Below are 25,469 nucleotides of genomic sequence, written 5' to 3' on the forward strand. Positions count from 1 at the left end.
AGTCAGTCCAGTCATGGAGGCCTTTGATTCAGCACCATGGACAAGGCCCGTCAACGGGCCTTATACGAGACCATACTGAAACGGATAGGACATCCTCTACCAAAATGTCAGCCAAAATACTCCGATTCAGGATGAATTGAATTGTTTTTTTTTACTTAGTAGCGTTACATAAATGCAAATTGATTTTGATATCCATGGCTAATACGTAAACTAGTACTGACAGATGTTATGGTTGTTTGGTAAATATGTTCCCATTAAAACGTTTAAATGACACTGTAGCTCGTGAAAAAATAAATAGATAGAAGTACAATACAATATTTTTTATTAGGCGGGACATATAGGGATTTTTTCTTTTGTTATTTCACAATATACAGTTGTGAGCAACGTCACTGAACACTAAATCAGTCAAAGCTACGCAGATCCGGAATGTAGAACACACCATAATGTGAATATGTATTTTATAAATTAGGTAAATGTTTAGTAAAAGTTTTTTTCTTTTTATTAAAATGTCTCCATTGGCTGTTATATGACTTTTGTTGTAATATAGTAGGCGGCCTACATTTCGCATATTTTCAATATGTTCAGCATCCAAACGAAACACCATGGACAGCACAAAAAACATGATCTCCCATTCGTGCAAAAATGCTTTGGGCGAAAAAGCACTTCTTGACACATGTACGTCCGTCACTCCATATATCTCATTTGACTGAGGCCAGATTTCTTAAGGCTATACAAACACAAAATAAAGCATTAATAAATACATGTGGTTCGGGACTTATTCTTCTCATATATCTTCTCTTTTAGACCACTCTTCAAGTCTTTTGGCAAAAGTTGGTTTCCCCCCAACAATAAAAATCCAGTAGCCCGTCTTGGGTAGAAGCACACAGACCGATCGATTCCTTTATCCACGGGATTGCATTGGCCAATGGGTTGGAAATATGAACTCCATAGATTCGTCCGTTGAAGAATATTTTAAACGTGTAAGCTATTTGTCCACTTCGGTGACATGTTCGAACAACTGACCTTTGCGTGGTTCCCCATCCATCCACAGAGGAGTCACTCGCGGTGCGCCTTGGCAAGGTTATTATAGAGGAAATACCAAAAACCCAGAAAACGTGGAGTACTTCCATCCGCCCATGAGATTCCCTCTCTCCAGTTTGAGATAGAGACGATCCTCTCGCTCCACCATCAGTAGAACTCCGTTACTCGCCGCTTCTCGCGTAACGTCCTGGTCCCCAGCAAACGCGGAGATGACTGGATATTCATTTTGCATCAGGTTGACCTAAGTAATAAAAGACATTGTGCATTTTCACTAAAGCAGTCATTGATTGTCTATTCACTTCAACAGGCAGCGCTTACGGGAAAACGCCCGTGCGCATTTAGTCAATGCTCACCTGTATGGTTTGTCTGTTGTACACCTTAACCACATGGAAGCTGAAACTGTAAATTCCTCTTCTTGGCGCCGTAAATACGCTGGCTTTAAGGTCAAAATGATTACCGATGTTCACTAAAGCCTGAAACAACAACAACAAAGCATACGCAATAAATGACACCTGTGAACGAAAACGGACCCATTAAAACAGTCCCGTTGGAAAAGAAAATTGTGAGGATTGTCCCAACGATTTCAAACTCTGGTCCCTGTGTTGGGATTGAACGGCAAAGGAAACATAAACCAGCTTTATTTACTAAACCCATGGACTTCCTCACTCCGATCTGTAAAATCATCTGTTTTCCCCCTGTATTTTCAACAGTGATTGCAAAAACACTATGCGGCTCGTTCAAATCGGGCTACTACAGACGTATACTGACCAGACGCGTCTCTTTTCATCCATAGCGCTTCGTCTGGGGTATATAATACACATATCGTTTGCCAATGTATATTAATATTAATTTGAAATATCTCAGCAACGTTTTCGAACAATAGTACCTATTAATATATATATATATATATATATATATATATATATATATATATAGCATTATATACTTCTATCTACTACTATCTACTTTTCAGTTAAGGTTTCTCACCTGGTCGAAGTAGATCGTCATTGAAGTGTTGCTCATTTCTGATGGTTCATGGTTTGTTGCTCTGACAGCGGAGAAAGCTACTTTAGCGCTCCCAGACCGGACAGATATTCCCAGCGAAGAGGTGACACCTCCGTCGGAGGAAGGGTTCGAATCACACACCACCAGACACTTTCCCTCCAAAACGATGGGCTCCGTTTCATTCTGGCCGTGGCATAGCCCAATGCCACATCCCAAGAGGAGAGTAAGTGCCAGCATGGCACGGGGTCCGGGGCAGCGTGCTGGCACCATGATCGGAGCAGGAATCCTGTGCACACTGATCTTAACGATCAGCTCCTTGGAGGTTTGTTATGGCTCTATCACCTGGTCCAACCTAACCCCTCTCTCCCCGTCTCTATCCCTCACACACACACATACACTGACACACGCTCTCACACTCCCTTACTCTCTCTCTCTTCCTCTCTAGCTCTCTCCCTCCTATGCGCCTTAGCAGATGTCAGGAAGATCTTCAAACTGCTGGTGTGATGGTTCCTGATAATTAGAGAGAAAGAAACAAAATGTTTTGGAAAGCAGGAGGAAATGATGAACAGATTAAAATACATTTAAATCAATTGTGATCATTAGCAAAATTCTCAATCAAAACACATGGCTATGAAAACGCACTGAACAGCTTGGCTATCATTTTACGCACACGCATGATATGACAAATAGACAATTTGTAATGATTTTCGAGTAATTGTGATGGTCTTTGTTCACCCATGCCTCTCTTAAAATGTTCTTAGTCAACTTTGAATGTCAGACTCGCGTTTAAGATCGACTTTATCACTAGAACAACGTGCCTCAAATACACTTTTTCATGTTAATGTGCATTTCCCCGCAATATGTTATATGTCCCATATTTTACCTGTTCAATCCATAGCGCTCTTCTGGGACCGTCCTCTCTGCATGCACGGCAGTCCTGAGAGTAAGTGAGCGAAGGTTGCGGTCTGACGAGAGAAAAAGAATCGCCCCTCCGTGCCCTCTGGAGAATGACTCCCGCCCATCCTTTATATTCAAGTACAGTGTAATTTTACACGCTGGTAGGAGAAGCACTCCACACTCCACGCCGCTGACTGGCCACCCGTCTAGATTAATGACACTGTTTGCATAACCAGTTGAATCAAAGTTGATTTGTAAGCGAAATCCCCCGGGACAGCATGTTCACCTGTTAGAGGGCGAGAATGTTTTTCCTGTTGATATGGTGCAGTGTTATGTGGAGATTAATCAGAATAGATGGGAGTGGAACATCTGATAGGGTTTTCTCCTTGTTCGGGTAATTGAGGGTGCATGCTACTAATTTGAATGTTGCAGTGACAGTAACTGGAGGACACACTAGATACTTTTGCTCCATCCAGTGGATGAAACATGTTATAGTTTTAGGTCCATATTTGTTGAGATTCAATATCCTCTCGTTTCTCAAAGTTTTATATTATCTCAGGGATTAGTTAATATAGTGTATCTCTTGTGCATAGCAAATAATAATAATAATAATAATAATAATAATAATAATAATAATAATAAAATGGTTGATGAGAGGAAAAAAATGTTTTTTTTAACACATAAGCTACACATTACACGAGAAACAAAGTCGTATACATGTACAATTTGTCAATGTAGAACAGGTAGTAATAATTCTCTTCGTCCATGCCCTCTTTGTAAGATCAAGGTACGGCAGAGTCATTCTGCTGTGTAAGTGTGGGCATCTGGCAGGCTAGACACACTGTAACAGAAGTCCTTATTTTCTTATGATCTGCCTCAAGTTTCAAGTCTGACCCGCAGAGCCAAAGCACAGCACGCTGAGAGCGACCTCATTGCTCCACGGGTCTTAAAGGAGTGCGTTTTAAAACCGTGAGGTTTTGAAACAGTCAAGCTGCAGAGAAGGCTTCTAATGAACTGTCAGACTCCATTCTCCAAAAAAGCTAATTGGGAATATTATACAGCCTGATCACACCGATGTGCTCAAATGACTTTGTTCTCCCCAAAGCCCAGGAAGATAGTGGGCTTCAGTTAGTTTCAGAAATGATACATTACCACTAATGAGAGGAAATCTCTAGTGTTTGTGTGGAAATGTGCAGGTGAAATTAGGCTATAAAATCTATATCAGTGCAATGATACCATACTTAATTCAAAATACATTTGGGATTGTTCTGGCCATCCATACAATTTTAAATCATTTAAGTTGACTTTACACATATTTCACAACTGAAATAATTCAATTGCAGCATGTGTCCATAAGGCTTTAAAAAGTAAGACTCGTAAATGGGTGTGATAATCAGACACAGCTGAAGTGATTACACAAAAAGCAGCTGAAATGTAACAGGTCTGGTTCTGACATGGGGCAAACGTATCAGAGCCAGCTAGGCTATTGATCTTAATTATCACAGTGCCTTCCTTTTATGCTCTTGACTGATAAGTCTCATTCTTGCCTCTTCTCCCAGAAGAAAACCCACACAGTCAGCATTGACAGACAAGCAAGGAATGGCTGACTTAAAGTGACCTGCAACTAGTAACTGACCCTAGGCATCAAGGACATGTAGAGCAAGACATGCTTGCACACACACGCACACACACACACACACAGAGAGAGAGAGAGAGAGAGAGAGAGAGATGAAATGTCAAGTTGTGAATGCAGTCAACAGAGCCTGCATTAAGATACCTGAGGCAACAGCAGTCCCCTCTGAACAAGCTGCTAGTCAACCATGCGAAGTGACATATAATATTATGAATGTTACAGCTATTTACTTTGACAGGCAGCAGAGCACAGTATCCTAGCTCTTGGGAGTGTGATCACTTTGTTGCTGGAGTGAAATGAAAGGTGATGGAGGAGCCACTTCTTTTTTTATGTAGCCTGATTAAGGTGGCAAGAGGAAATGTGTTCAAAAAGCTCATATTCGATTGTGATAAATGATATACTGGCTAATTTGTTACCTTGAGCAGGAAAGCTTTAGGTTAGCCTAATCATGCATATTTGAGTGAGCCAGATTCGGCTAATGTTCGTGCCCTCTAATGGTAAACGTACCTCGCCAAACCAGAAGGTGTCAGTATGCGTTTCTAAAGTGTCTAAGGGGGGATGCATGCAGAACTCTGTTAGTGGATCTGCGCACCTGTTGGTAGACGTTGTGGAATGTTAACGTTTTCTTATCAGAGTTTAGATTCTATGTTCTAATCTGGATTCCATGCGAGAGCAGTGCGTAGCCGGAGTAAAAGCAACCACGTTGTTTTTAGGCCTAGGCCTAGGCTACTTGAAAACATTCAGCAGCATTCAACAAAGGCTCTCAGCTGAAGCTTTTGTTCTGTTGCCATAGCTACAGGACGCGGTGAGGACTTCTCGTCTACGACATAATATTACAGTAGCGAAGGTCCTGGAGCTGTCTCAAATTATGCCAACCGAATTTCTCAAGAAAAAAGGGTAACGTTAATTAATGATAAGAGACTGCATTTGCATTTTGTAACAACTGAAACTGGCTTTACATTCATTTTACGGTTAATGTCTTTGAATTGCAGGCGAAACCCCAAGAAGAAAAATCCACGCGGTCGGTCTTCAAGTCGGCCCCGTAGTCTCAAAAATCACATTGAGACGTAAGTCCGATATCTTGCCTATGTTTGCAAAGACTGCCCCTTTAATGCCTCTCAATTACAGTATTATTTTAGTATACTCTTATCTTACCTAAACTTAATTTGCTTGGGATACTTGTCTATCAAACTGCAATGATACTCATACTGGCTAGCTACCACGTGCGTTAGGAGAACGCTAGGGCACCAAAGTAGTTGGAAGTAGAAAAATATTGCGCACACCTGGGGGTCTGCGCATTTATGAGTGAAATAAAGATCTCTTACTCACCGTAGAAACACAATACAAGGATACAAGGACGTTTATTGTCACATGCATATAGTTACTGGAAGTAAGAAATGCAGTGAAATTATGCCAGCCTATTTGTGCATTTATGGGGGGGGGCAACAGGGGGAAGGAAAAACTCCCTTACCAAGGAAGAAACCTTGGGCAGATCCACGGAATACTACTATCATCCATTGATTAATTGGTTGATTCATTTTTTACTAGGCTCCCTCCTGAGGTCCTGTTGAAGATCCTATCCTTTTTGGATGCGTCATCTCTGTACTCTATTGGCTATGTTAACAAACAGCTTCATGAGCTTGCCAACAACAAGTGAGTTGCCGGTTGAAATCTTAGATCTTACCTGACATGTCTGGATTAGACATTAACTTGGCTAAATGTTGAGAACCTGTTTCATCCATAAATAATAATGATGTGACTGGACATCAATAATCAGATGAGTGAAAAACCTCCCTTTTGTTCAAAGCTGCTTACTGTTCCTTGACAGTACAGCTCCACCAGTTACCATGGTTACTTTTAGTCCCTATAAAGTAATGGATGATCATTAAATGTTGTCTACGTCTTGTGTTATGCTCCCATGTTTAACATACATTCACACCTATCGTCCTCCAGTGCTCTGTGGTACAGGCTATATGTTCGAGAGTGTACAAAGCAGAAGCTCAAGGCCAAGCTTGGGGACGAGGTGGCCGATAGGCTTACCCTCGCAACCATACACGAGAAGCCCAAGGGTCACTGGAAGAGGCTCCTCTTCAGGAAGATGGTGGGCTTCAACCAGAGCAAGTGGATCAGCCAGCTCAAAGTCGTCAGCCCCTACACAGGGCTGCCAAAGCAGACGGTACATGTCCTCAGGTCAGAGTCCCCTCACTCCCGTTTCTCATAGAGACAACTATCTTCACAGTAGAGTTCTCAACGGGTCGGGTCGGCCCGACAAACCCCACGGGATCCGCGGGTTCTGGTCAAAAATATAAGCAAATGACTCGGGTCGGTTCGGACCTCAGGCTTAATCTTTTCCTCTCAGTGAAAGAAAAAAAACATTTATTAATCATCGCTGCTGTTCACCGTAAAGAAAGTCTGGCTTTTGCGTGCAACGTGCATCATGGAGAGGGGCGGGGGCAGACCTAACGCCGCTGCGTGCACGCCTTTAGCCTGGAGAAGAAGATGGAGTTGGTGAAAAGTAAACTTGCCGCAGGTGAATTCACCGTCACTACTACAGGAGTGGGAAAATCAGAGGTCTGGAAAGTGTTTGGAGTGGTGCTGGATTCTGATGGAAATTCTACAGGTTATGTGCAATGCTCAAAATGCAAGGTGCTGATGAAATATGACAGCAAAAAAACAGGGTCGTCCAGCCTGAGCCGCCATACATTAAACTGTGGGCATTTAAACATTCGCAGCAGCAATCAATGACGAAGTTCCTGGCGATGAGGTGAAAAAAAAAGGGGGGGGGGGGCGCGTCGGTTCGGGCAGGTAATTCATGTTGATGTGTCGGGTTACATCGGGTCCGGGCTTTAAAAGCCACGGGCCGGGTTGGGTCGGGTTGTAATTTTCAGGCCCGTTGAGAACTCTACTTCATAGCCCTTGGAGGAATTAGGCCTGTGTGAACGCTTGGTGGTGAACAGGAGAATGGTGTGTCTTTCAAAGCACCGGTCACCACTTGGGCCCGTGCAATTAGGGCCCCAAATACTTAGTGTGTGTGTGTGAGAGTGTCTGTGCCCCAGCACACCAGAGGGGTATACTACGAGGCAGAGTTAGTGGGTTGGTTAGGGAGGTCACTTCAGGGTTCACCCTGGGTTTTTAGTGATGCAAAGTACATAGCCATTGAAACATATGCTAGTAGCGACCATTGTTTCCCAAAACCATAGTTTGAACTCTGGAGGTGCCACTTGCGTAGTCCGATGCATTGTGAGGCGATACAGGGGATTTCCAAAGCCATAGTTTCTATGAGCATTCTCAAACACGGTCATTAAGTTGTATAGTTTCAAATGAGCTAGGGCTGCACGATTCAGAAAATGTCATGATTCGATTCAATAAAGTTTTTTAGGCTCAAGATTTGATTCAAAATCGATTTTCGATCCAAAATCGATTTTCAATTCAAAAACGATTCTTGATTCAAAAAATGATTCGCAATATATAGTTACTTTTCCCATCTTGCATTAGACATACAATTTAAAAGAAACGTAACAAATTAAATATAGTTAAATACTACTCAACTACAGTTTTGAGTAAGATTTATTGTTTTCATTCAAACTGTTATACTGCGCCAGGATTGTGTAGGCTACATCACTAGTTTTACAAGCGCACACACTAAAAGGAGAACTAAGATTAAAATGCAGACTAAAGACTAAAGTGACACCAGGCAACGTTTTTGTTAATTAATCATCTTCGTAAGTCGGTATATGGTTAAATGACTCATTACGGGGCGAATGAAGGCTCTCTCGCCCGCCCCTACTGCCTGTAGGAAGAATATCCCACTTGCAAGTTCGGTGTATCCTACCCGCTGACCGAAGCAGGATCAGTTTACAGCACAGAGGCAGGCTAACGAAACGCTAGAGATTGTTGCAAACGTGTGTATAATGGCAGAGCCGGCGAAGAAGCAACGAAAACCCTTGACTGAAGACGCAAAGAAAAGGAAAAGAGCTTCAGACCGAGCGAGCGGGAGTTTCGTAGAGAAAAAGCATCAGGCTTGCCTGGTGTCCCTTTAAATATGCAACTTTTGATATCACAGCACAATGCTACAGTAGGCCTAGGCCCTAGGCTATGTTTTCACAAAAATTCAGCTCAATGTTACTGATGCAAGACTGATGTTTACCGAGCATGCCAAAGTTTTTTTTTTTTTTTTTTAACTCTTAGCACTGTCACCATACATTTTCTCACGGTGATATTGAAGGCCCTCCCGAAATATTTTTTGGATGATATGGGGCGCCTGGTTCACGGAGGTGAAGGGCTGGACAAATGTAAAATGGCAATGTGTTAAACTACTGTATTTACAGTAGTAGGCCTACGCTTAAACAGGCTTTGTGGGCAAAACTATGAAAACTAGTAGTCAGTCAATATCAGCAGGATCATGAGACTATCATTAGCCGGAAAATCCCGACAGGGCAAACCTGGCGTGAAGCCAAAACGAGGGAAAAAAACAACTTCATAAATTGTCTTTTAAATCGATTTGTTGGCCTTTTACTGTTTCTTGGCTTCTGCTGAGAAGCAAATAGTTTGCCACACACAACACAACACTGAACCAGCCATGCAACTTCGAGAACCGCGGCCCGACAAATCTCGCGAGAATCGTGAAACATTACTTTGTCCATAGATATAGCCCTTTGGAGATAGTTTTTGCCTGTTGTTAATCCTTCACCTCCACAACATTGTGTACAGGGGGATAAGTCACGAGAAGTTTGCTATTTACAACAGCAGAGTAAAATATAAATGTATTGCGACTCTAGAGGGAGCTTTACAGTCGCCAAAAATACCTAAACCTGCATAGTGTACCTTTTAAACAGTGCATCTTGAAATTACATGCTCTCTGCTAAGGCAGCTTGATTATGGCAAAAATCAATCATAATTTCATTGGTCAATATTGAGATCATGATTACTTGACACAATTATGCAATGATTTTGGAAAACACCATCCATTTCAAGAAATTAAACTGAAAAATATTTTTTTGTACAAATGTAAATATGCAAGAGTATAACAGTTACCAGTATAAATAAGAGCTGGTTTGCTGGATCTATAACTAAACTCTGCATCGCTGCAAAACAGAATATTACAAAATAATCGTTGAATCTTGATTATGTTTTCATAATTGTTGGAAGTCAGAATTGAAATTGAAATTCAATATTGATAAATTGCACAGGCCTACTCTGCATTATTTTGATTTGTCATAGAGATTCATTACAGGATGGTTGTGAAGAGGGTAATTATACTGTCTTCAATTATCATGGCCAGAAGCTGAATGTCATATACATAAAATATGAGCCTGATTTGGTTTTTTTTACTTATTTATTTATTTATTTATCTTCCTATTTCTTTATAGTCTCATCTAAATTCCCCCTAAATCTTCTCTGAAACCAACATGTCAGAATGGGTTTGTGTCTGGTCTCTCTCTTTTGGCTGGCAGGAGCTTGGGCGTGACGTGGGAGTTGACGGTGACGGATGCATACGGACATCAGAGAACCTTTAAGCACTCGCACACATTCTTCTCTGAGTGCTCCCTGAACCTGACCTGGATTGGCCTGGGTACCATCCAGTACTTGTGGATTAAGTCGGTGCAGCTCCACAGTGTGGTTCCCCTGACCTTAGACCGGGGCGCGGCCTCTTGCAGGTAATAGGGGGTCTCGCCTTTGCACAAGTGCAAGATGTCCCAGAAGGATGCCTGACAAAAAAAAAGATAGCTGCATGTTTGGGCTCATGTAAACTACCGGTCAGAAGTTTGGGGTAACTTAGAAATTTCCATTCCCCCTCCATTATAGACAGAATACCAGCTGAGATCAGTTGCATTGTTTTTTAATCAGGGCAGCAGTTTTCAGATTACATAATGTGCTTACATAATTGCAAAAGGGTTCTCGACTGTTGTAGAAAGAAATGGGCGGCTGATCTTTAGGCAGGGATCACATCAGCCAGCGGCAAGCAGCAGCGGCAAACCCCATGTGACCCCAAACTTTTGACCGTTGGTGTACATTAAAAGGATTTATTTGGCCTCTTATGCTTTTTTAGTTCAGATCCACTCTGATTATTTTTGTTGGTGGCTCAACAAGCACTGCAAAACAAAGGAATGCTTACATTTAGAGAAGGAAATCCAACTGTATATATCAACGACTACATCATGCTACTGTGATCGGTTATTTCAATGTCTTGAGGTGAAGGATTTGTTACCTTTGCTAATCATAGACATGTGCTTTTTCAAGCACTCAGCTTTGGATGTGCTAGAATTAGACACTAGAAACTTATTTGGCACAAGAGACTTATCTCATGAAAAATGTGCCTTGTAAGGTTTTCAAAGTTTCAATTAAAGGAGAAGTTCAGTATTCTTCAACCTGGGGCCTGTTTTTAGATTGCATCTAGTCATACATTTTGCTTGTCACCAAAGCGACGTAATCGGTGCAATTTTCAGTAAAAATGGAATGTACAAATTGCATATAGCATAGCCATTGGGGACAGCTTTGCTACTTTAAAGCAAATCGCTCTTTTAAGCCATTCACTAGGATCATAATTGGTGCATAATTGCACCTCCATGCTCCGTGCTCAGAATCTTGCTCATGGTGTTATAAAGCACTTGTCGCCTATTGAGGTATGCATTTATTACGCATATGGTATAATCTTCCAATTCATTCTGATGGTTGGTCTATATGGTCATACAGTATTCCGGGTAGGACTGCACACTGAAAATGAACATGCGCTTTTCCTGCCACTTGGATTAAGGCCCTTTATGCAGTTGTGTTGTTGTCTAAGCCCTATAGCTGTCCCTCCTGTGTTTGTATGGGCGTGTGTGTCCTTGTGCGCAGACCAGCCTGGCGTTCTCTGATCTTTGAGGTGGATATGAGCAAGTACAACTGGCGCTTCTTTGGCTCCTGCATGCTGGTGAGGGCGAGACACTGTGTCAGCTTCCCTGGCCTCGTCATGGGGATCTGGAGGGTATGGAGTCACTATTGTTTTTATTTATTTATCTATCTATTTATTTAGATGTTTATTTCTGTGTTTGTCTTATAACTTGTTACAACTTGTTGTTGTTATTGTTGTTTTCTCATTCACATAATGTTTGGATATTAGCGAAAGCCAGCTCATTTTAGCTACAGCTCTAACCTGTGGACATAAACAAATGTTTCTGTTGTTCAGGCACTGACTTGCAAGGTACTTTTTACCATTCGTAAAGTTAGTCCCTTATTCATGTGCTGGAAGTATATCTTGCTGGCTCATATATGTATACTTCTCTCCCTAATCAACCCTCCTTTAGCAAATAGCATTGTATGGGCACTAAAAGATTGTGGCCGAGTTTCTCATTCCCAGGGCTAGTTAAAGGTGCGATTTGTAGGATTGTTACCGAACGTTCTGCAGGCCAAAATCAAAACACTGGTGAACGTTCTCAAGACTACCAGACGCGAGCCTCTTCTGGGTTGCCAGATGTAATGAAGACTTAGCTAACGTTAGTTGACCTGCAGATGCTTTAACGTTTCTCCAACCATGACCCAGCTACACATTACGGAAACAGTGAAAACAAAAAATACCTCTCTAACCAACGTAACATATTTAGCTGAAGTTAGCGATGCAGATGAAGTTTAGCCTAGGCTACCTGTTGTGGAGAAATATGGCCAGCTCTGCGTCAGACTTGATATTCTTCGTTTGACGAAGACGTCACCATCTCAGGAAGCTCCTCCGATGTCCACTTAATTTGTTTCTTGTTTAAATTTTGGAAATTTGCCTGCCTCTCGTAGGCGTTCATGACTACAACTGACAGCTGTTGACAGTTGGCCTTTGCTAATTTGGCAACCCAAATAGGAGGACGTGCTAGCCCATTATTAATACGCTATAGTAGAATGAATCGTTCAAAACATAAACGAAAATTCCAAGACATTTCGCCCCGTAACTCATTTTTTTTCATGGGTTTTACGGGGTTTTACGGGTTAGAGTAATGTTGTCAAATAAGCCATTACTTCAATTCATCGTGTTTCCTTACTCTCTGACAACATATGGTGATCATTTTTGGAATGGTTACAGTTTATTTTCCATTATTTCCTACATACTGGACCTTTAAAAGGCATTTAAAAAGTTTAATGGAAAACCAGCTAGTCTCTTATGGAAGTATGGTGTAAAACATTTTGCCTGTGTATATCCTCTAATTATTTCAGCATTGTTGTATCAAGTTGAATAGAATTAGACTGGTATATTCACATTTCATTCATTCACATTGAATTTGATCAGACTGGTATATTCATACATAGTATTGATGGTTATGTATAGCCTGATGTTTTTGAAAAGAAAGATGGTTATCTCACGTTTGTATTCCAGGACAATGAGGACGTGGTGTTTGTCAAGGCGAACTTGCATCTTCACAAGCTCGTAGAGAAATGCCTTCTTGGATCAATTACTGTGTATGTACGCTATGTTTCATAACTGCATAGATACACAGACACAGAGAGAGAAAGGGGGGGGGGGATCAGTGTACACACAGGTGTGTGACTGCCAGAGAGTATAGTGTAGTTGTAGGAGCAACGCATGTGTTTGTAGAAGGCAGCAGATGGTCTGTCCACTCCTGTCTCTGGTTTTGTGGGTGACATCTCCATCTTCTGGCCACACCACAGACTGTGGACTTCACTCTCGCTCTTCCTCAGCTGCCAAGTACACACATACACATTAGCACAATGCACACACATACAGACACACACACGCATGCATACATACATACACACCCATACATACAGACACACGCATACATACACACACACGCATACATACACAGACACACACACTATGCATACATACAGACACACGCATACACACACACACACACATATGCATACATACAGACACACGCATACATACACACACACACACACACACACACACATATGCATACATACAGACACACGCATACACACACATATATACATACACACATACATACACACACGAATACATACTCACACACGCATACATGCAAAAATGTGCACACACACACAAACACAAATAGCCAGCTCTGTCAGGTCAGATTTGTGGCTGGCCCCTGTCTCTTCAACCAAAATAGCTGAGGGCCAAGCCGCCACCACCACCACCAAATGCTTTTTTTTCATCTCTGTTTTTTTCTTTCTTATCTGTGTGTTTTTTCTCACTCTCTTCTATTCTGACTTCTGATCTTTGTCCTCTTCCCCTGCCAGCCCCTACTCTATGCCAGAGCACAAGCCTCTGTTTGATGATGTCGACCCCGAATACGGTCTCCATGGATACAAGGTGCATATCGAGCTCCATGACATGACAAAGCTCATTATGTCTGGCCAGTTCAGTGGGCTCTTCTGCCGGAGAGGTGAGCGTTGAGATCAGGAAGTGTTGGGTGGCTTTGAAAATTAGTTTATTGATCATGACTACTAAAAGGGTAGTTTTGATATTAGAAATGTGTTGTATGTTTGTATATTGAGTTAGCCTGACGAGCCAGACCCACATCAAGATGTAGGGTCTGGGAACTCACCATTGGCAGTGCTCAATCTGAGGGGCGGGATGCACGCAATAGTCCCATGCATTTTCCTAAATGGATGCTAGTTTGCTAGTTGATCAAACTTTTGCCAATTTAAAAAAAGCTTAAATCGAGTCGCGATTCAAAGACCGCTGTTCGCCAGTAGCAGCATCCATCTTCTTTGTTTTCAAGTAGCAGGAAATTCTAAAGACTCTATACACGATGTGATTGGCCTGATAGAAGTTTCATTTTTCCAGCTCGCAAGCCAACGGAGAGTTGCTAGACTACCCTGGCTGCAAATTACATTTTCTGCCGCTAGTGTGCGTCTAGATTTCTAGGCTAATATTGAGTACCATTGTGTGTTTTTGTTTGTGATTAACAAGTGAGCTCTGGTAAGTGCCAGCTTCAGGGTGTTGTTGAAAATATATTATACATGTGCCTACGTACAACAGTTTGTTGTTTCTTTATGCATGTCAGCATTTTAGCTGCTTGTCCCTACTTTTTTCAAGCCTTCTCCAGAAGATCAAAGCTACTTAAAGTGGGTTTGGCAGATTTAACTCCATTTAATTTAAATATTTGTGTTCATTGTTTCATATAGGACTTACCCTTTAGTTTAAATAATATATATAATATAAAAATATGTCTCTGTTTAGATAAGATGGCTTTAACATGAATGACATTGTATCAATTGAAAATCTAAATGCAATTAATAAATGTAGGCTTGTAGTAAACCATTTTGACAGTAGAGGGTGCTATATTCTTACATTGTTCTCACAGTTTGTTTCTAGAGAGCGGTATGAAAGGTGCTGTGTCTCCTGAGACCTGGACATGACATTCTCTCTATGTTTTGTTTCCTGGTAGAAGACATAAAGGATAATTATGTAGTCCTGGAGGCCATCTCAAGGGAGAAGAGGTCACAGCACACGGCCTTCGCTGACAAGTTCAGCTTGAAGTGGAGATCAGAGGGACTGGAAGGGTCTGTGGAGGTATGGCCGCTGTAATGATGTTTTTTAAAGTTTATTTATATAGGATTTCATACACAGAACAGGGTTCCCGCGGATCCTTAAAAAGTCTTAAATACAACTTTCATGTTTTAAGGCCTAAAAAAGTCTGAAATTGTCTGGGATGTCTTGAATTTCCGTAAGGGAGGTATTCAATTTGCGCATGGGACCGCCAGCGAGTGCAAGAGAGTGAGTGAAATGTCTCCATCCCGTTTCGTGTATTTAAAACGCAATTGCGCAAGTGACTACGGGAGGAAATGTAGTGGTTGCAGAGTGAAGATATTTTTCATGGGTGTGGTTAAAGATGTGAAAACGGTAATAATACTGCACTTGGAAAATGTGCAGATACCCTGACAGAGGTCATTCAGTGTGCTTTACATAAAGAAAATAATAGTTTGAAAAGAATAAATAAGAAAACATAAAACACACAAGGTAATAGTACATAAAAGCAATAAAGAGTAATATCTTAAAGATGTTTAAAAAGTAATAATTAAAATACATAAAATGATAATCTGTGATCAACCACCCAGTGAAAAGTAGCACTCTTAATGGAGATTCTTGAAGTAGTCCCACTTATGTGTGCACACATATGTTTTCTTTCAGGGCCAACATGACTGACTGATAGGGCCCAATAGTCCCGATAAGAGTAGTTAATGCCCAAGAAGAGTACAACCCCAAATCAGAAAAAGTTGGGACGTTGTGTAAAATGTGAATAAAACAAATTGTAATAATCTACAAATCTCAAACTCATATTTAGTTCCAAAAAGGACACAGACAACATATTGTATCAAATGTTGAAAATGACCAATTTGACTATTTCATGAAAAATATGTTAATTTTGAATTTGATACCACCAACATGTTTCAAAAAAAGTTGGGGCAGGGGCAAAAAAAAAAAAAAAAAAAAAACTTTAGCCTAAATACAGATTAATATGTTCAATAATGTCTAGTCAGTACACCAAATAAGGAAGGCCTAGATAGAAATTGTGAAAATAAAATATGCAGATTTTAGTAGTTTGGTCTTTTCATGTAGCCTTGGCAACTAGCCATCTATAGGCATCTGAATAATATGCACATGAACTGACACTTGTTAAACTCACCTCAACATGTCTTTTGTAATCATTTAACCCGCAATGGGCAATGCTAAAGTCACTGTTACAAACAGTGCAGCGTGCAAGACTAGGCCTATCATTATTTTTTACTCTTATGAGACAAGGGTAGCCTACACTTTGAAATGGGTCTTACATTTTCCTTTTTTTGAGGCACTGACTGCCATGACGCTCCTGTTCCTATACACTGAACTGATTAATTAAGTTCGGGAGAAAAGAGATAAAAGCCCGTCTACACTGAACCGATTGGTTGATTTAGCGAAACAGGCCAATCAGGATGCTCACTGTCTTGGATGCGCTCAGGCACACACAAACCACCCTTCTCTCTCTCCCGTCGTGTGCGCTCTACACTCACACGCCGTCTCGCATGCGCGCTCTTGATCGTGGTGGTGGTCAATGCTGATATTGTGGTGGGCTTCCACAAATACTGTAAGTCAATGTATGGGAAACACTGATACCACCGTCTTATCTGGGCCTGATCTTGTTTAAAATGGACTGAGGTAACATGGAAAAAGGTCCTGTGGTTAGATCAATCAAAATTAACAATTCTTTTTGGAAATCATGGACTCATCTGGGCTAAAGAGGAGAGGGCCTATCCAAGTATCCAGCCTATCCAACTTGTTTTAGTGCTCAGTTTGAAACCCAACATCTATGACGGTGTGGAGGTGCATTTGTGCATACAGCATGTGCATCTGGCAAGGCACAATCAATTCTGAATGATGTATACAGGTTTTGAGCACATATACAACAATGCCATACAGGCAGTGTCTCTTTCAGGGAAGACCTAGAAAGACCAGTGCATCATGGAATGAAAAACATGAATACCCCATACTGTTGAGCAACTTCAATCCTATATTGGGCAGGAATGAGACAACATTTCATTCTCAAAACTCTGGCAACTGGTCCAGGGTTTCCCGCAGGAAATGTGTTAGTCAAGGTGGTAGGTCGTAGGCCCCAGTAGGACAACAGTATACAAATATTTCAAAATATTTGTGTAATTTGTGCAATTTTAACAAAGACTATTACAAACTATAGAACAAGTGCAAAAGAAAGTGCAAAACAACAAAATGTGCAAATGTGATCAGTCACTACTTATGGCAGAGCTGACAACTAGCATCGTTACAAGCAATCCTCCCTGGCTTTAAAAAGATAATTTCAAGGGCCCTTTGGTAATTGCACTGTTTTACTATTGGACCATTAATGCTTATCTTCATGCAGGCTGTCAGACTGTTGACCTGCAGCCTGTTCCGCAAGTCTGTCCTGATCTATACACCGAGAGTGAATGAAGTTTAGATCATTTTATAGTTTTGTGTAATATGGATGGCATTTGAGTGCGGAGCGCTTTTTAATTTAGAGGCCGGAGTGGCCGCTCTGTTCCGCTCCCATACCGCTCACACCACGGGTCTGAGGCATGCCCAACTGTCTTCCTAATAAAACCAAGACTGTTAAATTTCAAAGATATTGGCCATATAGCCTAAGTTCGTTGATGGGGATGGAGTTAGCTAAATAATTTAGAAAGCATACGCGTAGGCACGGATGGGTCTGGACGGGCCTAGGCCCGTCTATTGTCAGTCAACACTGTGCTGAGAGCAGGTGGCTGTTTACTCGGCCGCTTCTCCGGTCAAATTCGCGTCAGGTCAATTTAGCTCCCCGGTTTTAAAAGACTGCAACACTGATAGTGCAACAACAAACAAGCTTGGCAACGTTAACTAAAGGGATCAGTCAGGATTAATTGCCACTTAAACATTTTAAACTTGCGCCAAACGGATGAACCCAGCATCGGTGCGTCGCATAAATTAAAACACAGATTGAAGCAACAACTTGATCATTGGACAACCCTACCACTAAACCTTTCCATAGGCCTGCAACGTTTATGACATAAAACAGTGGTCCCCAAACTACGGCCCGCCACCTCATTTTGGGTGGCCCCCCAAAACATGTCTGTGGTATATAGCAACCGGCCCGCACGGGAGTACGACATCGTCAAACTATAACCTCCGCAATTTCCCCCATTCATTCTCTATGGCGAGTCTTAACAGTACACATGTAATACTCTTTTTGTCCACTAGGGGTTTTTTTTGAGGTTGTTTTGGCGCTGTTTTGCGTTTGCCATCAAAAACGGAATGAAATGTAGTCCTACCTGCAAACAATGTAAGAGGCCTATGCTGACTGCATCAGTGCTCAAAGTATTCTAAAAGTTTATCAATAAATTGTTAATAACTAACTAACTTATATTCAAGTCATATTTCTGGGACTTTCTGGGATAATTATTTTTATTTGTTCAAATGTTCATACAATGTTCACAAGTTCAGGTGAGTGAAAGTTAGAATGGTGGTCATTTCAGACCACTTTAGAGTTCAGAGTTCACACATTTTTAATGAAATATACTTTTGGGACTACCTGCTAATACTTTTGGGAATGCAAAAGTCTTTTTATTAGTATTATTTCATTTGAGTTACATTTTACACATGATGGCAATATAAACACAGCTAACAATGCTATTAAATTGCAATAGCCTATAGATTAAATGTAATGGAATATTCAACTAAGGTAGACTGCTGTTGTTCACAGCACTAAGCTATTTATGGTTACTGATATACTCCGAGTCTCTGGCCCTCTCTTACAGCCAGGCATAGTAAGCTGGCCCTCGGTAGAAAAAGTTTGGGGACCACTGACATAAAAAGTGGAATATGAACGCATTTCATCACACCTGACAATTAAACGGAGCTGTGGCTGTTCGCGATTTGACTGATTCTTGAGAACGAGGAGCGAGACATTTGCACCGCTCAGTAGCTCTGTTTCGGAGGCATATCACATGTAAAGATTATAAAATCTGATTATTTTTCGATTCATGACACGTTTCTTCTTATTTTTTAATGCGTTCTGCGGAGAAGGGAGATTGGCGTTGGTCACGGTTTGGAATGAAAGGGAGAAAACAGGACAAAGTAACACTTTTTTTGACAACGTAGTTAAGGCAGCAGGCTTGTTTTGCCAAGGCCTTGACTGCAAAGTGCTGCGGGAAACCCTGTGGTCTCCACAGTTCCTAAATGTTTACAGAATGTTGTTAAATGAAGTGATGAAGTGAAGCAGCACAGTGATAAACATTCCCTGTCCCAACTTTTTTTGAGACATGTTGTTGGCATCAAATTCAAAATGAACATATATTTTCCAAGAGAGTCCAAATTTTCTCATTTGAAGATTTGGCAAATTTTTCATGGGCGCAAGCCCTCATACTCAGCTCTGCTGCTCATCCCACAAGTGCATGTTCCTTACAAATGGGGCACCATTTGAAAGGGAACTAAACAGGCTTTCCAACGGTATAAGATGTATTGCCAACAATAATTGTTACCACAAAGAAATAATCTACCAAACACAAATTTCGTTACTTTTTGTGCTAAGTTTATATAAAATAAACTTATTATTATTATTATTATTAAAAAAGATAAAAAGGCTTATTTTTCTGATTCAGGAGTGTAACTTTTCATTACTGAAAGAAATGCACGAGATGCTGTTAATTTTTAATCGGATTCCCACTAGATAGATAGGCCATACTTAAACTTTGGTAAGTACAGATGTATTTGTACATCTGTATGGAATTGTATAAAGTGTTAGCACTGGTTGTATTTCCCGGCAGCACACTACATTTCCTCTCTCTATGGACATGCGAACACAGTTTCCACAGAAGCACCTGTTGAGTGAGGAGTGGACAGTGTTCTATGTAATTTCAATACCTAGCCTACACTAAGAAGGTTGGTCTAAAGTGATTGCATTGGCAGTCTTACAGTAGCAATATATAGTAAGCTTTTATTGGGTGAGAAAGTTCAATGATGGTCAAGTGTCAAATTGAACTCGTCAAATGTGGAGGCATGGTTAGAACCCTTGGCATCTAACTTCGACGCACGGATTACCCCCTCTGCCAAGCTGTAGCTAAATCAGTTGTTGCCATGCTCATGTTAAGACGATGGCACGGCGGCATCTGCGCCTGTAGTTTATGAATATGTTTCACCTGGTGCAAAAACCTAAAAGTAGCCTGCCTAGCTGTCTCCGAGACATTGGTAATGGGAAACATTTGTAATGTTTGTAACTTTTGTCCTAAGACTCTTCATATACGTTTCGACTTTTAATACGAAACATATAGGCTAAGCATCAGCCTTTGAGCGAGCTGCCTCTGTCTATTTAGATGCTCATATTATTACAAATAGTTGAAACGGTTCTATTTTCGTTCTGCTCAAACGGTAGGCAGCCTAAGACCCAAACAGCCTCCGGCATATGCATTAGCCTAGATAATGTGTTGTTCATGTATGAGGTCAGGAATGAGAGAATATGAACTCATGTCAATTCCTGATGATTCACAAGACAAGATATAAAGGAATGAAGTAATGCATAAATCATGAATTAATTCATACATGAATTCATGATAATTCATGTACCCTTACCGTAAAGTGTTACCCACAGCACCTTTAAGTGTTGGAGTAATGTGGTCAGTTATTTTAGTTTCCGTGAGAACCCTAGCCGCTGCATTTTGTACCATCTGAAGCTGTTTGATAGTCTTTTTAGGAAGGCCTGTGAAAAGCCCATTGCAGTAATCAACCTTACTGGAGATGAATGCATGAATATGTTTTTCTAGATCATGTTTTGACATTAGACCTCTAAGTTTGGCAATGTGTTTGAGGTGAATCTGAAATCGAAATGGAAAAGAGCTGCTACTTACAGGAATTCAAAGTTCTCTTTCTATAGGCTGCTGTTGGTGCATCCCCTCTATATTGTATCAGAGTTATATTTATTGTTTGTTGCATAGACACACATTTAATCCATTTATTATTGCGCTTCTCAACTGTAGAGGGACTCCGATAGCAAATGTTCTTTAGTGCTGCTTTAAACTGCGTTTGAGACAAACCCATGGACCTTGGCTTTCTTTAAACCCTTTTTACCTGTCCACACGTACTACAGTCCAGCAAAGTATCCCACCTCCTCTCCATTCCCCTCACTGTCTCCGCTACAGACGTTTCAGGACCATGGACAGCTACTTAGCCAAACACGCTCATTATCAGTGCTCAAAATCAAGCATTCTGCTGGGCGAACTAGTGAAAGTTCTGTACCTCACATACTGTACATCTGGTCATTTTGGTCTTAGTTGTTAGTGTCAAGTGGCAATTAATATTGTGGGATACTAGTTGCCACATCTTTTAATTGCTATATGTTTTGGAATCATAAACAAATGTGTAAATTTGCCAATTTACTTTCGGCACACAGTACTTAACAAAGCCCTGTTTTAAAGGTGCCATGTGTAAGAATTGAGGTAAAAATATCCAAAAAATGAGCTACACGCATCAAAAGAATGAGAAGAAATAAGGGCGATGATGTCATTAAAAAAATGACAAGGTATAGTGCTGCAGATATATCAACCTGAATTAGCATGCTAAATTACTAGCCACAGCCCGACAGGTGTCATAATACCAGTTTCGGCCATGGGAGGCAGTATGCGGGCAACATAACCGCCAGCCAAACTGCAAGACACGTTTCCCGGTTGTTACTCTAGGGTAGACCATCTTACTTTCTGGAGGTATACTGCCTCCATTTTTTATGAAATGTGGAGTATGAAATAATTTTTCGGCAGACATTACACATGGCACCTTTAACCCTTTTTGTGTGATTGTGTGTGTATGTGTTGTCTGTCTGTCTGTCTGTCTGCCTGCCTGTCTGTTTCTGTCTGAACATGTGTACATGTGTGTTTGTCTGTGCGTGTTTGTGGGTAGCATTGCTGTGTGATGAGTGTCACGGTGCTGGACGAGTCTCAGACTCCCTTCTGGTGCATATGCTCTCCGGTCCCCATCATGCTGTCCAGAGGGTTGGACTCCAGGGACTACGACTATAGGGGCGAGTCCTATGTTATCCGCTACAGGAGCCCGGAGGGCAAAATCTCCTTGGACCTCATCTGGATGGAAGAGTTGGGCCAGTACTTCCTGGTGATGTTTAATATTTACCTACCTGTTACGAAAATCAATAGGTACTTCGGTAAGAGGTACTAAGAATAGCATGTTTAAGTTTTGTTTGCATGTATTGGATTATGAAAGAATAGTTTTCTATTGGTGGTTAACAGTTTTTTTCTGTGTATGGTGCGTTGGAATTGCTTGCATAATGTTAGTGTTAAATTTGTAATGACTAAAACATGTTGCTTCTAGGAGATAATAGGCAGTGTTTCATTTAATTTGTAAATATTCAATTGGACAAGGCTTCAATGCATCTTACTAATTTATGTTGGCTTAAAGCAATGACAATTTGTTTCTGTGGATTAAAGCAATAGTTAATCTCTTTTGCAGTTCTGTTCTATTCTTCAGTAGGCTGGTTATCTGTATGGATGGTGGTTGTAAAAAGCTGGAGACCCACAGGTCTCCCTACTTAAAACTTGCACATACAGTACACGGTCAACATTCACAAGTGAGTCCGTATAATTTGGGGATTTGATCTGTGTGTGTGTTCAGGTAGGCTAGTTTTCTAGTTTGATCATCATACGATCTCCCTATGCTCGGTGGACACTAGGCTAGCCACTACTACAGTCCAGGACCCAGAACAAGAATGGAAATGTTTTCTGGAGAATTTATGTTTTACTTATAGTAGTTCATAAGCAAAAATAAATAAAAAATAATAATTCACAAAAGTTAAGGATATGAATCCCAACAACAACAAAAGCTCACACTTGTTTTACCAACCCACAAAAAGTATAAAAGGATAGCTAGTGTGGCTTGAATTAAGCTTGGTGTGGGGGGGGGGCTCCTGCTCCTGCTCCCTGAAGGCCCAAACTGTAGGGTTTCCCACTGTGTGTGAACCTCTACTTGACACCTGCATTTGTGTGTTTCGTCACAGTTCAGTCCTATGAGGTTGACAGCTTAAAAACACATTTAAGGATGTAGTTACACTTTGTAAAGCTTTCAGTACTCCATAACATGGGTCTAATGGTGGAGACTGTGACATACAGTAGCAGCAGATATCCGACTCCTTCCAAATGAAAATGGGCTTGAATGGTGACACCGTGACACTGATTCATAGTTAAAAGAGCATTTGGCTCAGATCGTTTGCTGGAACAAGCCGCTTGTGGCAGTTCCGTTGATGGGCAAGCTGAAACAAGACGCCGGATAATGCCTTAATGTATTTCCCAGCTGTCTTTTCTCCTCCCAAGGTCAAGCTGACTATGCAGGAAATGCTATTTTCAACACTTTTTTTATAAAACACTATCACTTTTTTATAAAACACTGGATCAAATCTGCTGTGATGGGGGAGTATGCGTGTGTGTGTGTATGTGTGTTCATAAGGGTGAGGGGAAATACTTGTGGTAGCATTTTGCACACCTGAGCCCATACAATACTGTGCATGCAATTTATTTATTTATTTATTTTGCTTTGTTGTAAAATGTACATCACAGAGCTCCTAGTCAGTCACTAAAAGAAACTGAATGGTTGAATACCTTGAGTGTGGTTGTTCTCATGTCATTTTAGGCTCAAGCCTTAGCTTATACCAAGCCTGTTGGGGCGGCTTCTGTGGTAGATTACTGAGAGAGAGAAAACTCTTGAAGGTGAAAAGCGCCATATGTTGCCTCGGAATTCAATACACCAGTCACTCAAGTCACCGTCCTTCACACACCTAATAATCTACTGCTGTGTTGTTCCCAGGCTGAAGTGCACAAATGCTCCATGTACGGCTGTGCTTCCTAACAGGTTGTTCAGAGATGAGAGGGCTTGAGATGGGGCCTCCAGGGGTGATTATGAGAGTGCATCTGGCCATATCCAATTTTCAGGAGTAAAACTTTCAAATTCAGCAGGGTAAATTACTGCTTTCCGTATTGTAGCGTTTCCAAAGACCTTATGGTTGATGAACCGTCTCACTGGCACTACACTGTTGGCTTTGCTAATGTCGACTTCCAAAGCCCAAGAGTGATATGAAATAAGCAATCTTAGGAAATGAATTGGACCAAAACACACCAAGGGCTTTTACTTTTCTAATCCTCTAACAAAAGCTTCATCCCGCTACATTGCCTCACTAGACTCCTAACACGCTGAACAGCCCTCAAAAACAATGCACAGACAATTCCTCACAGCAGACATTTATGACCGATCAAGCGGCCTTGGGGGCCTTGCAGTCCTGATGGCCTCTTAAGACCACTTATCTGCTTCAAAGTCACTGGGTCAGGTTAATGACGAGGGAGCTGTGTGTGTGGACTCGCTCGTAGCTGATGGTAATGGCTGCATGACTCAATGCAGGCTAGGACCTCTGTGGATGCAGACTGCTGTTGTTTACTATTGATGGCGTGTCCTTGACAAAGGGCTTGGATCTGAAGAGGACAGCTAGGTGCTATCAACATATTAAAGCCATAAATATTTCAAACAATGTAATTTTCTTGTGAATTCAGTCTTGCCTCCACTCTCTTGGCTGGATTTGACTAGAATGTAGGTTGTTTTGCTTGTTCTTCTCCACTAGGTGGCATGGTTTGTGTTCTTAAGCTGAACCAAATTTGGAGTGGGAAGGCATCTGTCAATTCTGTTCTTCCTTCCCATTTAATCCAAAACTGATCTGATCGGAAATAGACTAAGTAAACCAATGAGTGTTCGATCGTCAAAGCAAAGCACACAATGTGAGACTATAACATCCAACCTTTATGTGCAGCACCCTTGCAGCCACAGGTCTGTATGGAGCCTAATTGCCAGAGAAGGGTTTGGTTGCTATGGTGCTCTGATATCCTTTTTCTCTATCTCCATGTGGCAGCGCTATAGCTTGTCAAGTAGCACTATGTGTGGCAAAGCACTGGCATTTGCTATGCTTTTATACACATATAGAAACATCTAGAATAATGTGTATCCAAGCAAGCTTTATCTCAAGAGTTTTGTGTAATATTTTCCCCCATTCAGTGTAAATTGTTAACAGTAAGAGGTTCAATTACGGGGGTCCTTTTTTGGTGGGTTCTCTATAGACTCGTTTAGGATGGAAATTGCTTCTGTTTTTAGCTTGCTGATGCAAATGTCCTCCCTTGTGAGTGACCAGCTGGCTTCGAGCCTAATCAGCCTCTTAAAGTATTGTTTATGCTCGGTCGCGCTCTCACAGGTAGTAAACACATCAGTTGTCCCAAGAACTGGTCTTCACACAGCCTCCGTGCATTTTCCTAACATGTTCTTGGTGCAAGCACTCAGCTGAGTAGTGTTATACCTACAGCCATCATTCAAACTGGAGAAATGGAAAGGAAGCAGAAAAAAGGCACCACTGTTTTCCACAGATTTCTTTTGCTCAGAAGCGATAAA

The 25,469-nt window shown here is 41.2% G+C and overlaps 2 protein-coding genes across 3 annotated transcripts in view; one reads left to right on the forward strand and one right to left on the reverse strand.

The window, feature by feature from the left end:
* Positions 1–305: 305 nt before the first annotated feature.
* cbln2b (cerebellin 2b precursor) lies at positions 306–3,233 on the reverse strand. Its single transcript, XM_042068620.1, has 4 exons — positions 2,930–3,233; positions 2,029–2,556; positions 1,395–1,514; positions 306–1,282 (listed from the first exon to the last, which is right to left on the reverse strand). Exons 2-4 carry the CDS (start codon positions 2,314–2,316, stop codon positions 1,085–1,087), a joined length of 606 nt encoding a protein of 201 aa, XP_041924554.1. The 5' UTR covers positions 2,317–2,556; positions 2,930–3,233; the 3' UTR covers positions 306–1,084.
* Positions 3,234–5,181: 1,948 nt separating this feature from the next.
* Positions 5,182–25,469, forward strand: part of fbxo15 (F-box protein 15) — a 28,372-nt gene continuing 8,084 nt past the window's right edge. Inside the window, exons 1-10 of one of the 2 annotated variants that reach the window (XM_042068618.1) lie at positions 5,185–5,473; positions 5,569–5,643; positions 6,125–6,229; positions 6,530–6,766; positions 10,030–10,233; positions 11,414–11,543; positions 12,915–12,997; positions 13,781–13,926; positions 14,935–15,059; positions 21,939–22,494. In XM_042068618.1, the coding sequence (XP_041924552.1) occupies positions 5,445–5,473; positions 5,569–5,643; positions 6,125–6,229; positions 6,530–6,766; positions 10,030–10,233; positions 11,414–11,543; positions 12,915–12,997; positions 13,781–13,926; positions 14,935–15,059; positions 21,939–22,211 (1,407 nt within the window). In that variant the 5' untranslated portion in view covers positions 5,185–5,444 and the 3' untranslated portion in view covers positions 22,212–22,494. Of the gene's footprint in view, positions 5,474–5,568; positions 5,644–6,124; positions 6,230–6,529; positions 6,767–10,029; positions 10,234–11,413; positions 11,544–12,914; positions 12,998–13,780; positions 13,927–14,934; positions 15,060–21,938; positions 22,495–25,469 lie in introns of those variants that run through there. The other variant, XM_042068619.1, reaches the window with a different exon arrangement.

Source organism: Alosa sapidissima, chromosome 17, assembly GCF_018492685.1.
Source record: "Alosa sapidissima isolate fAloSap1 chromosome 17, fAloSap1.pri, whole genome shotgun sequence".
Classification (NCBI taxonomy): domain Eukaryota; kingdom Metazoa; phylum Chordata; class Actinopteri; order Clupeiformes; family Clupeidae; genus Alosa; species Alosa sapidissima.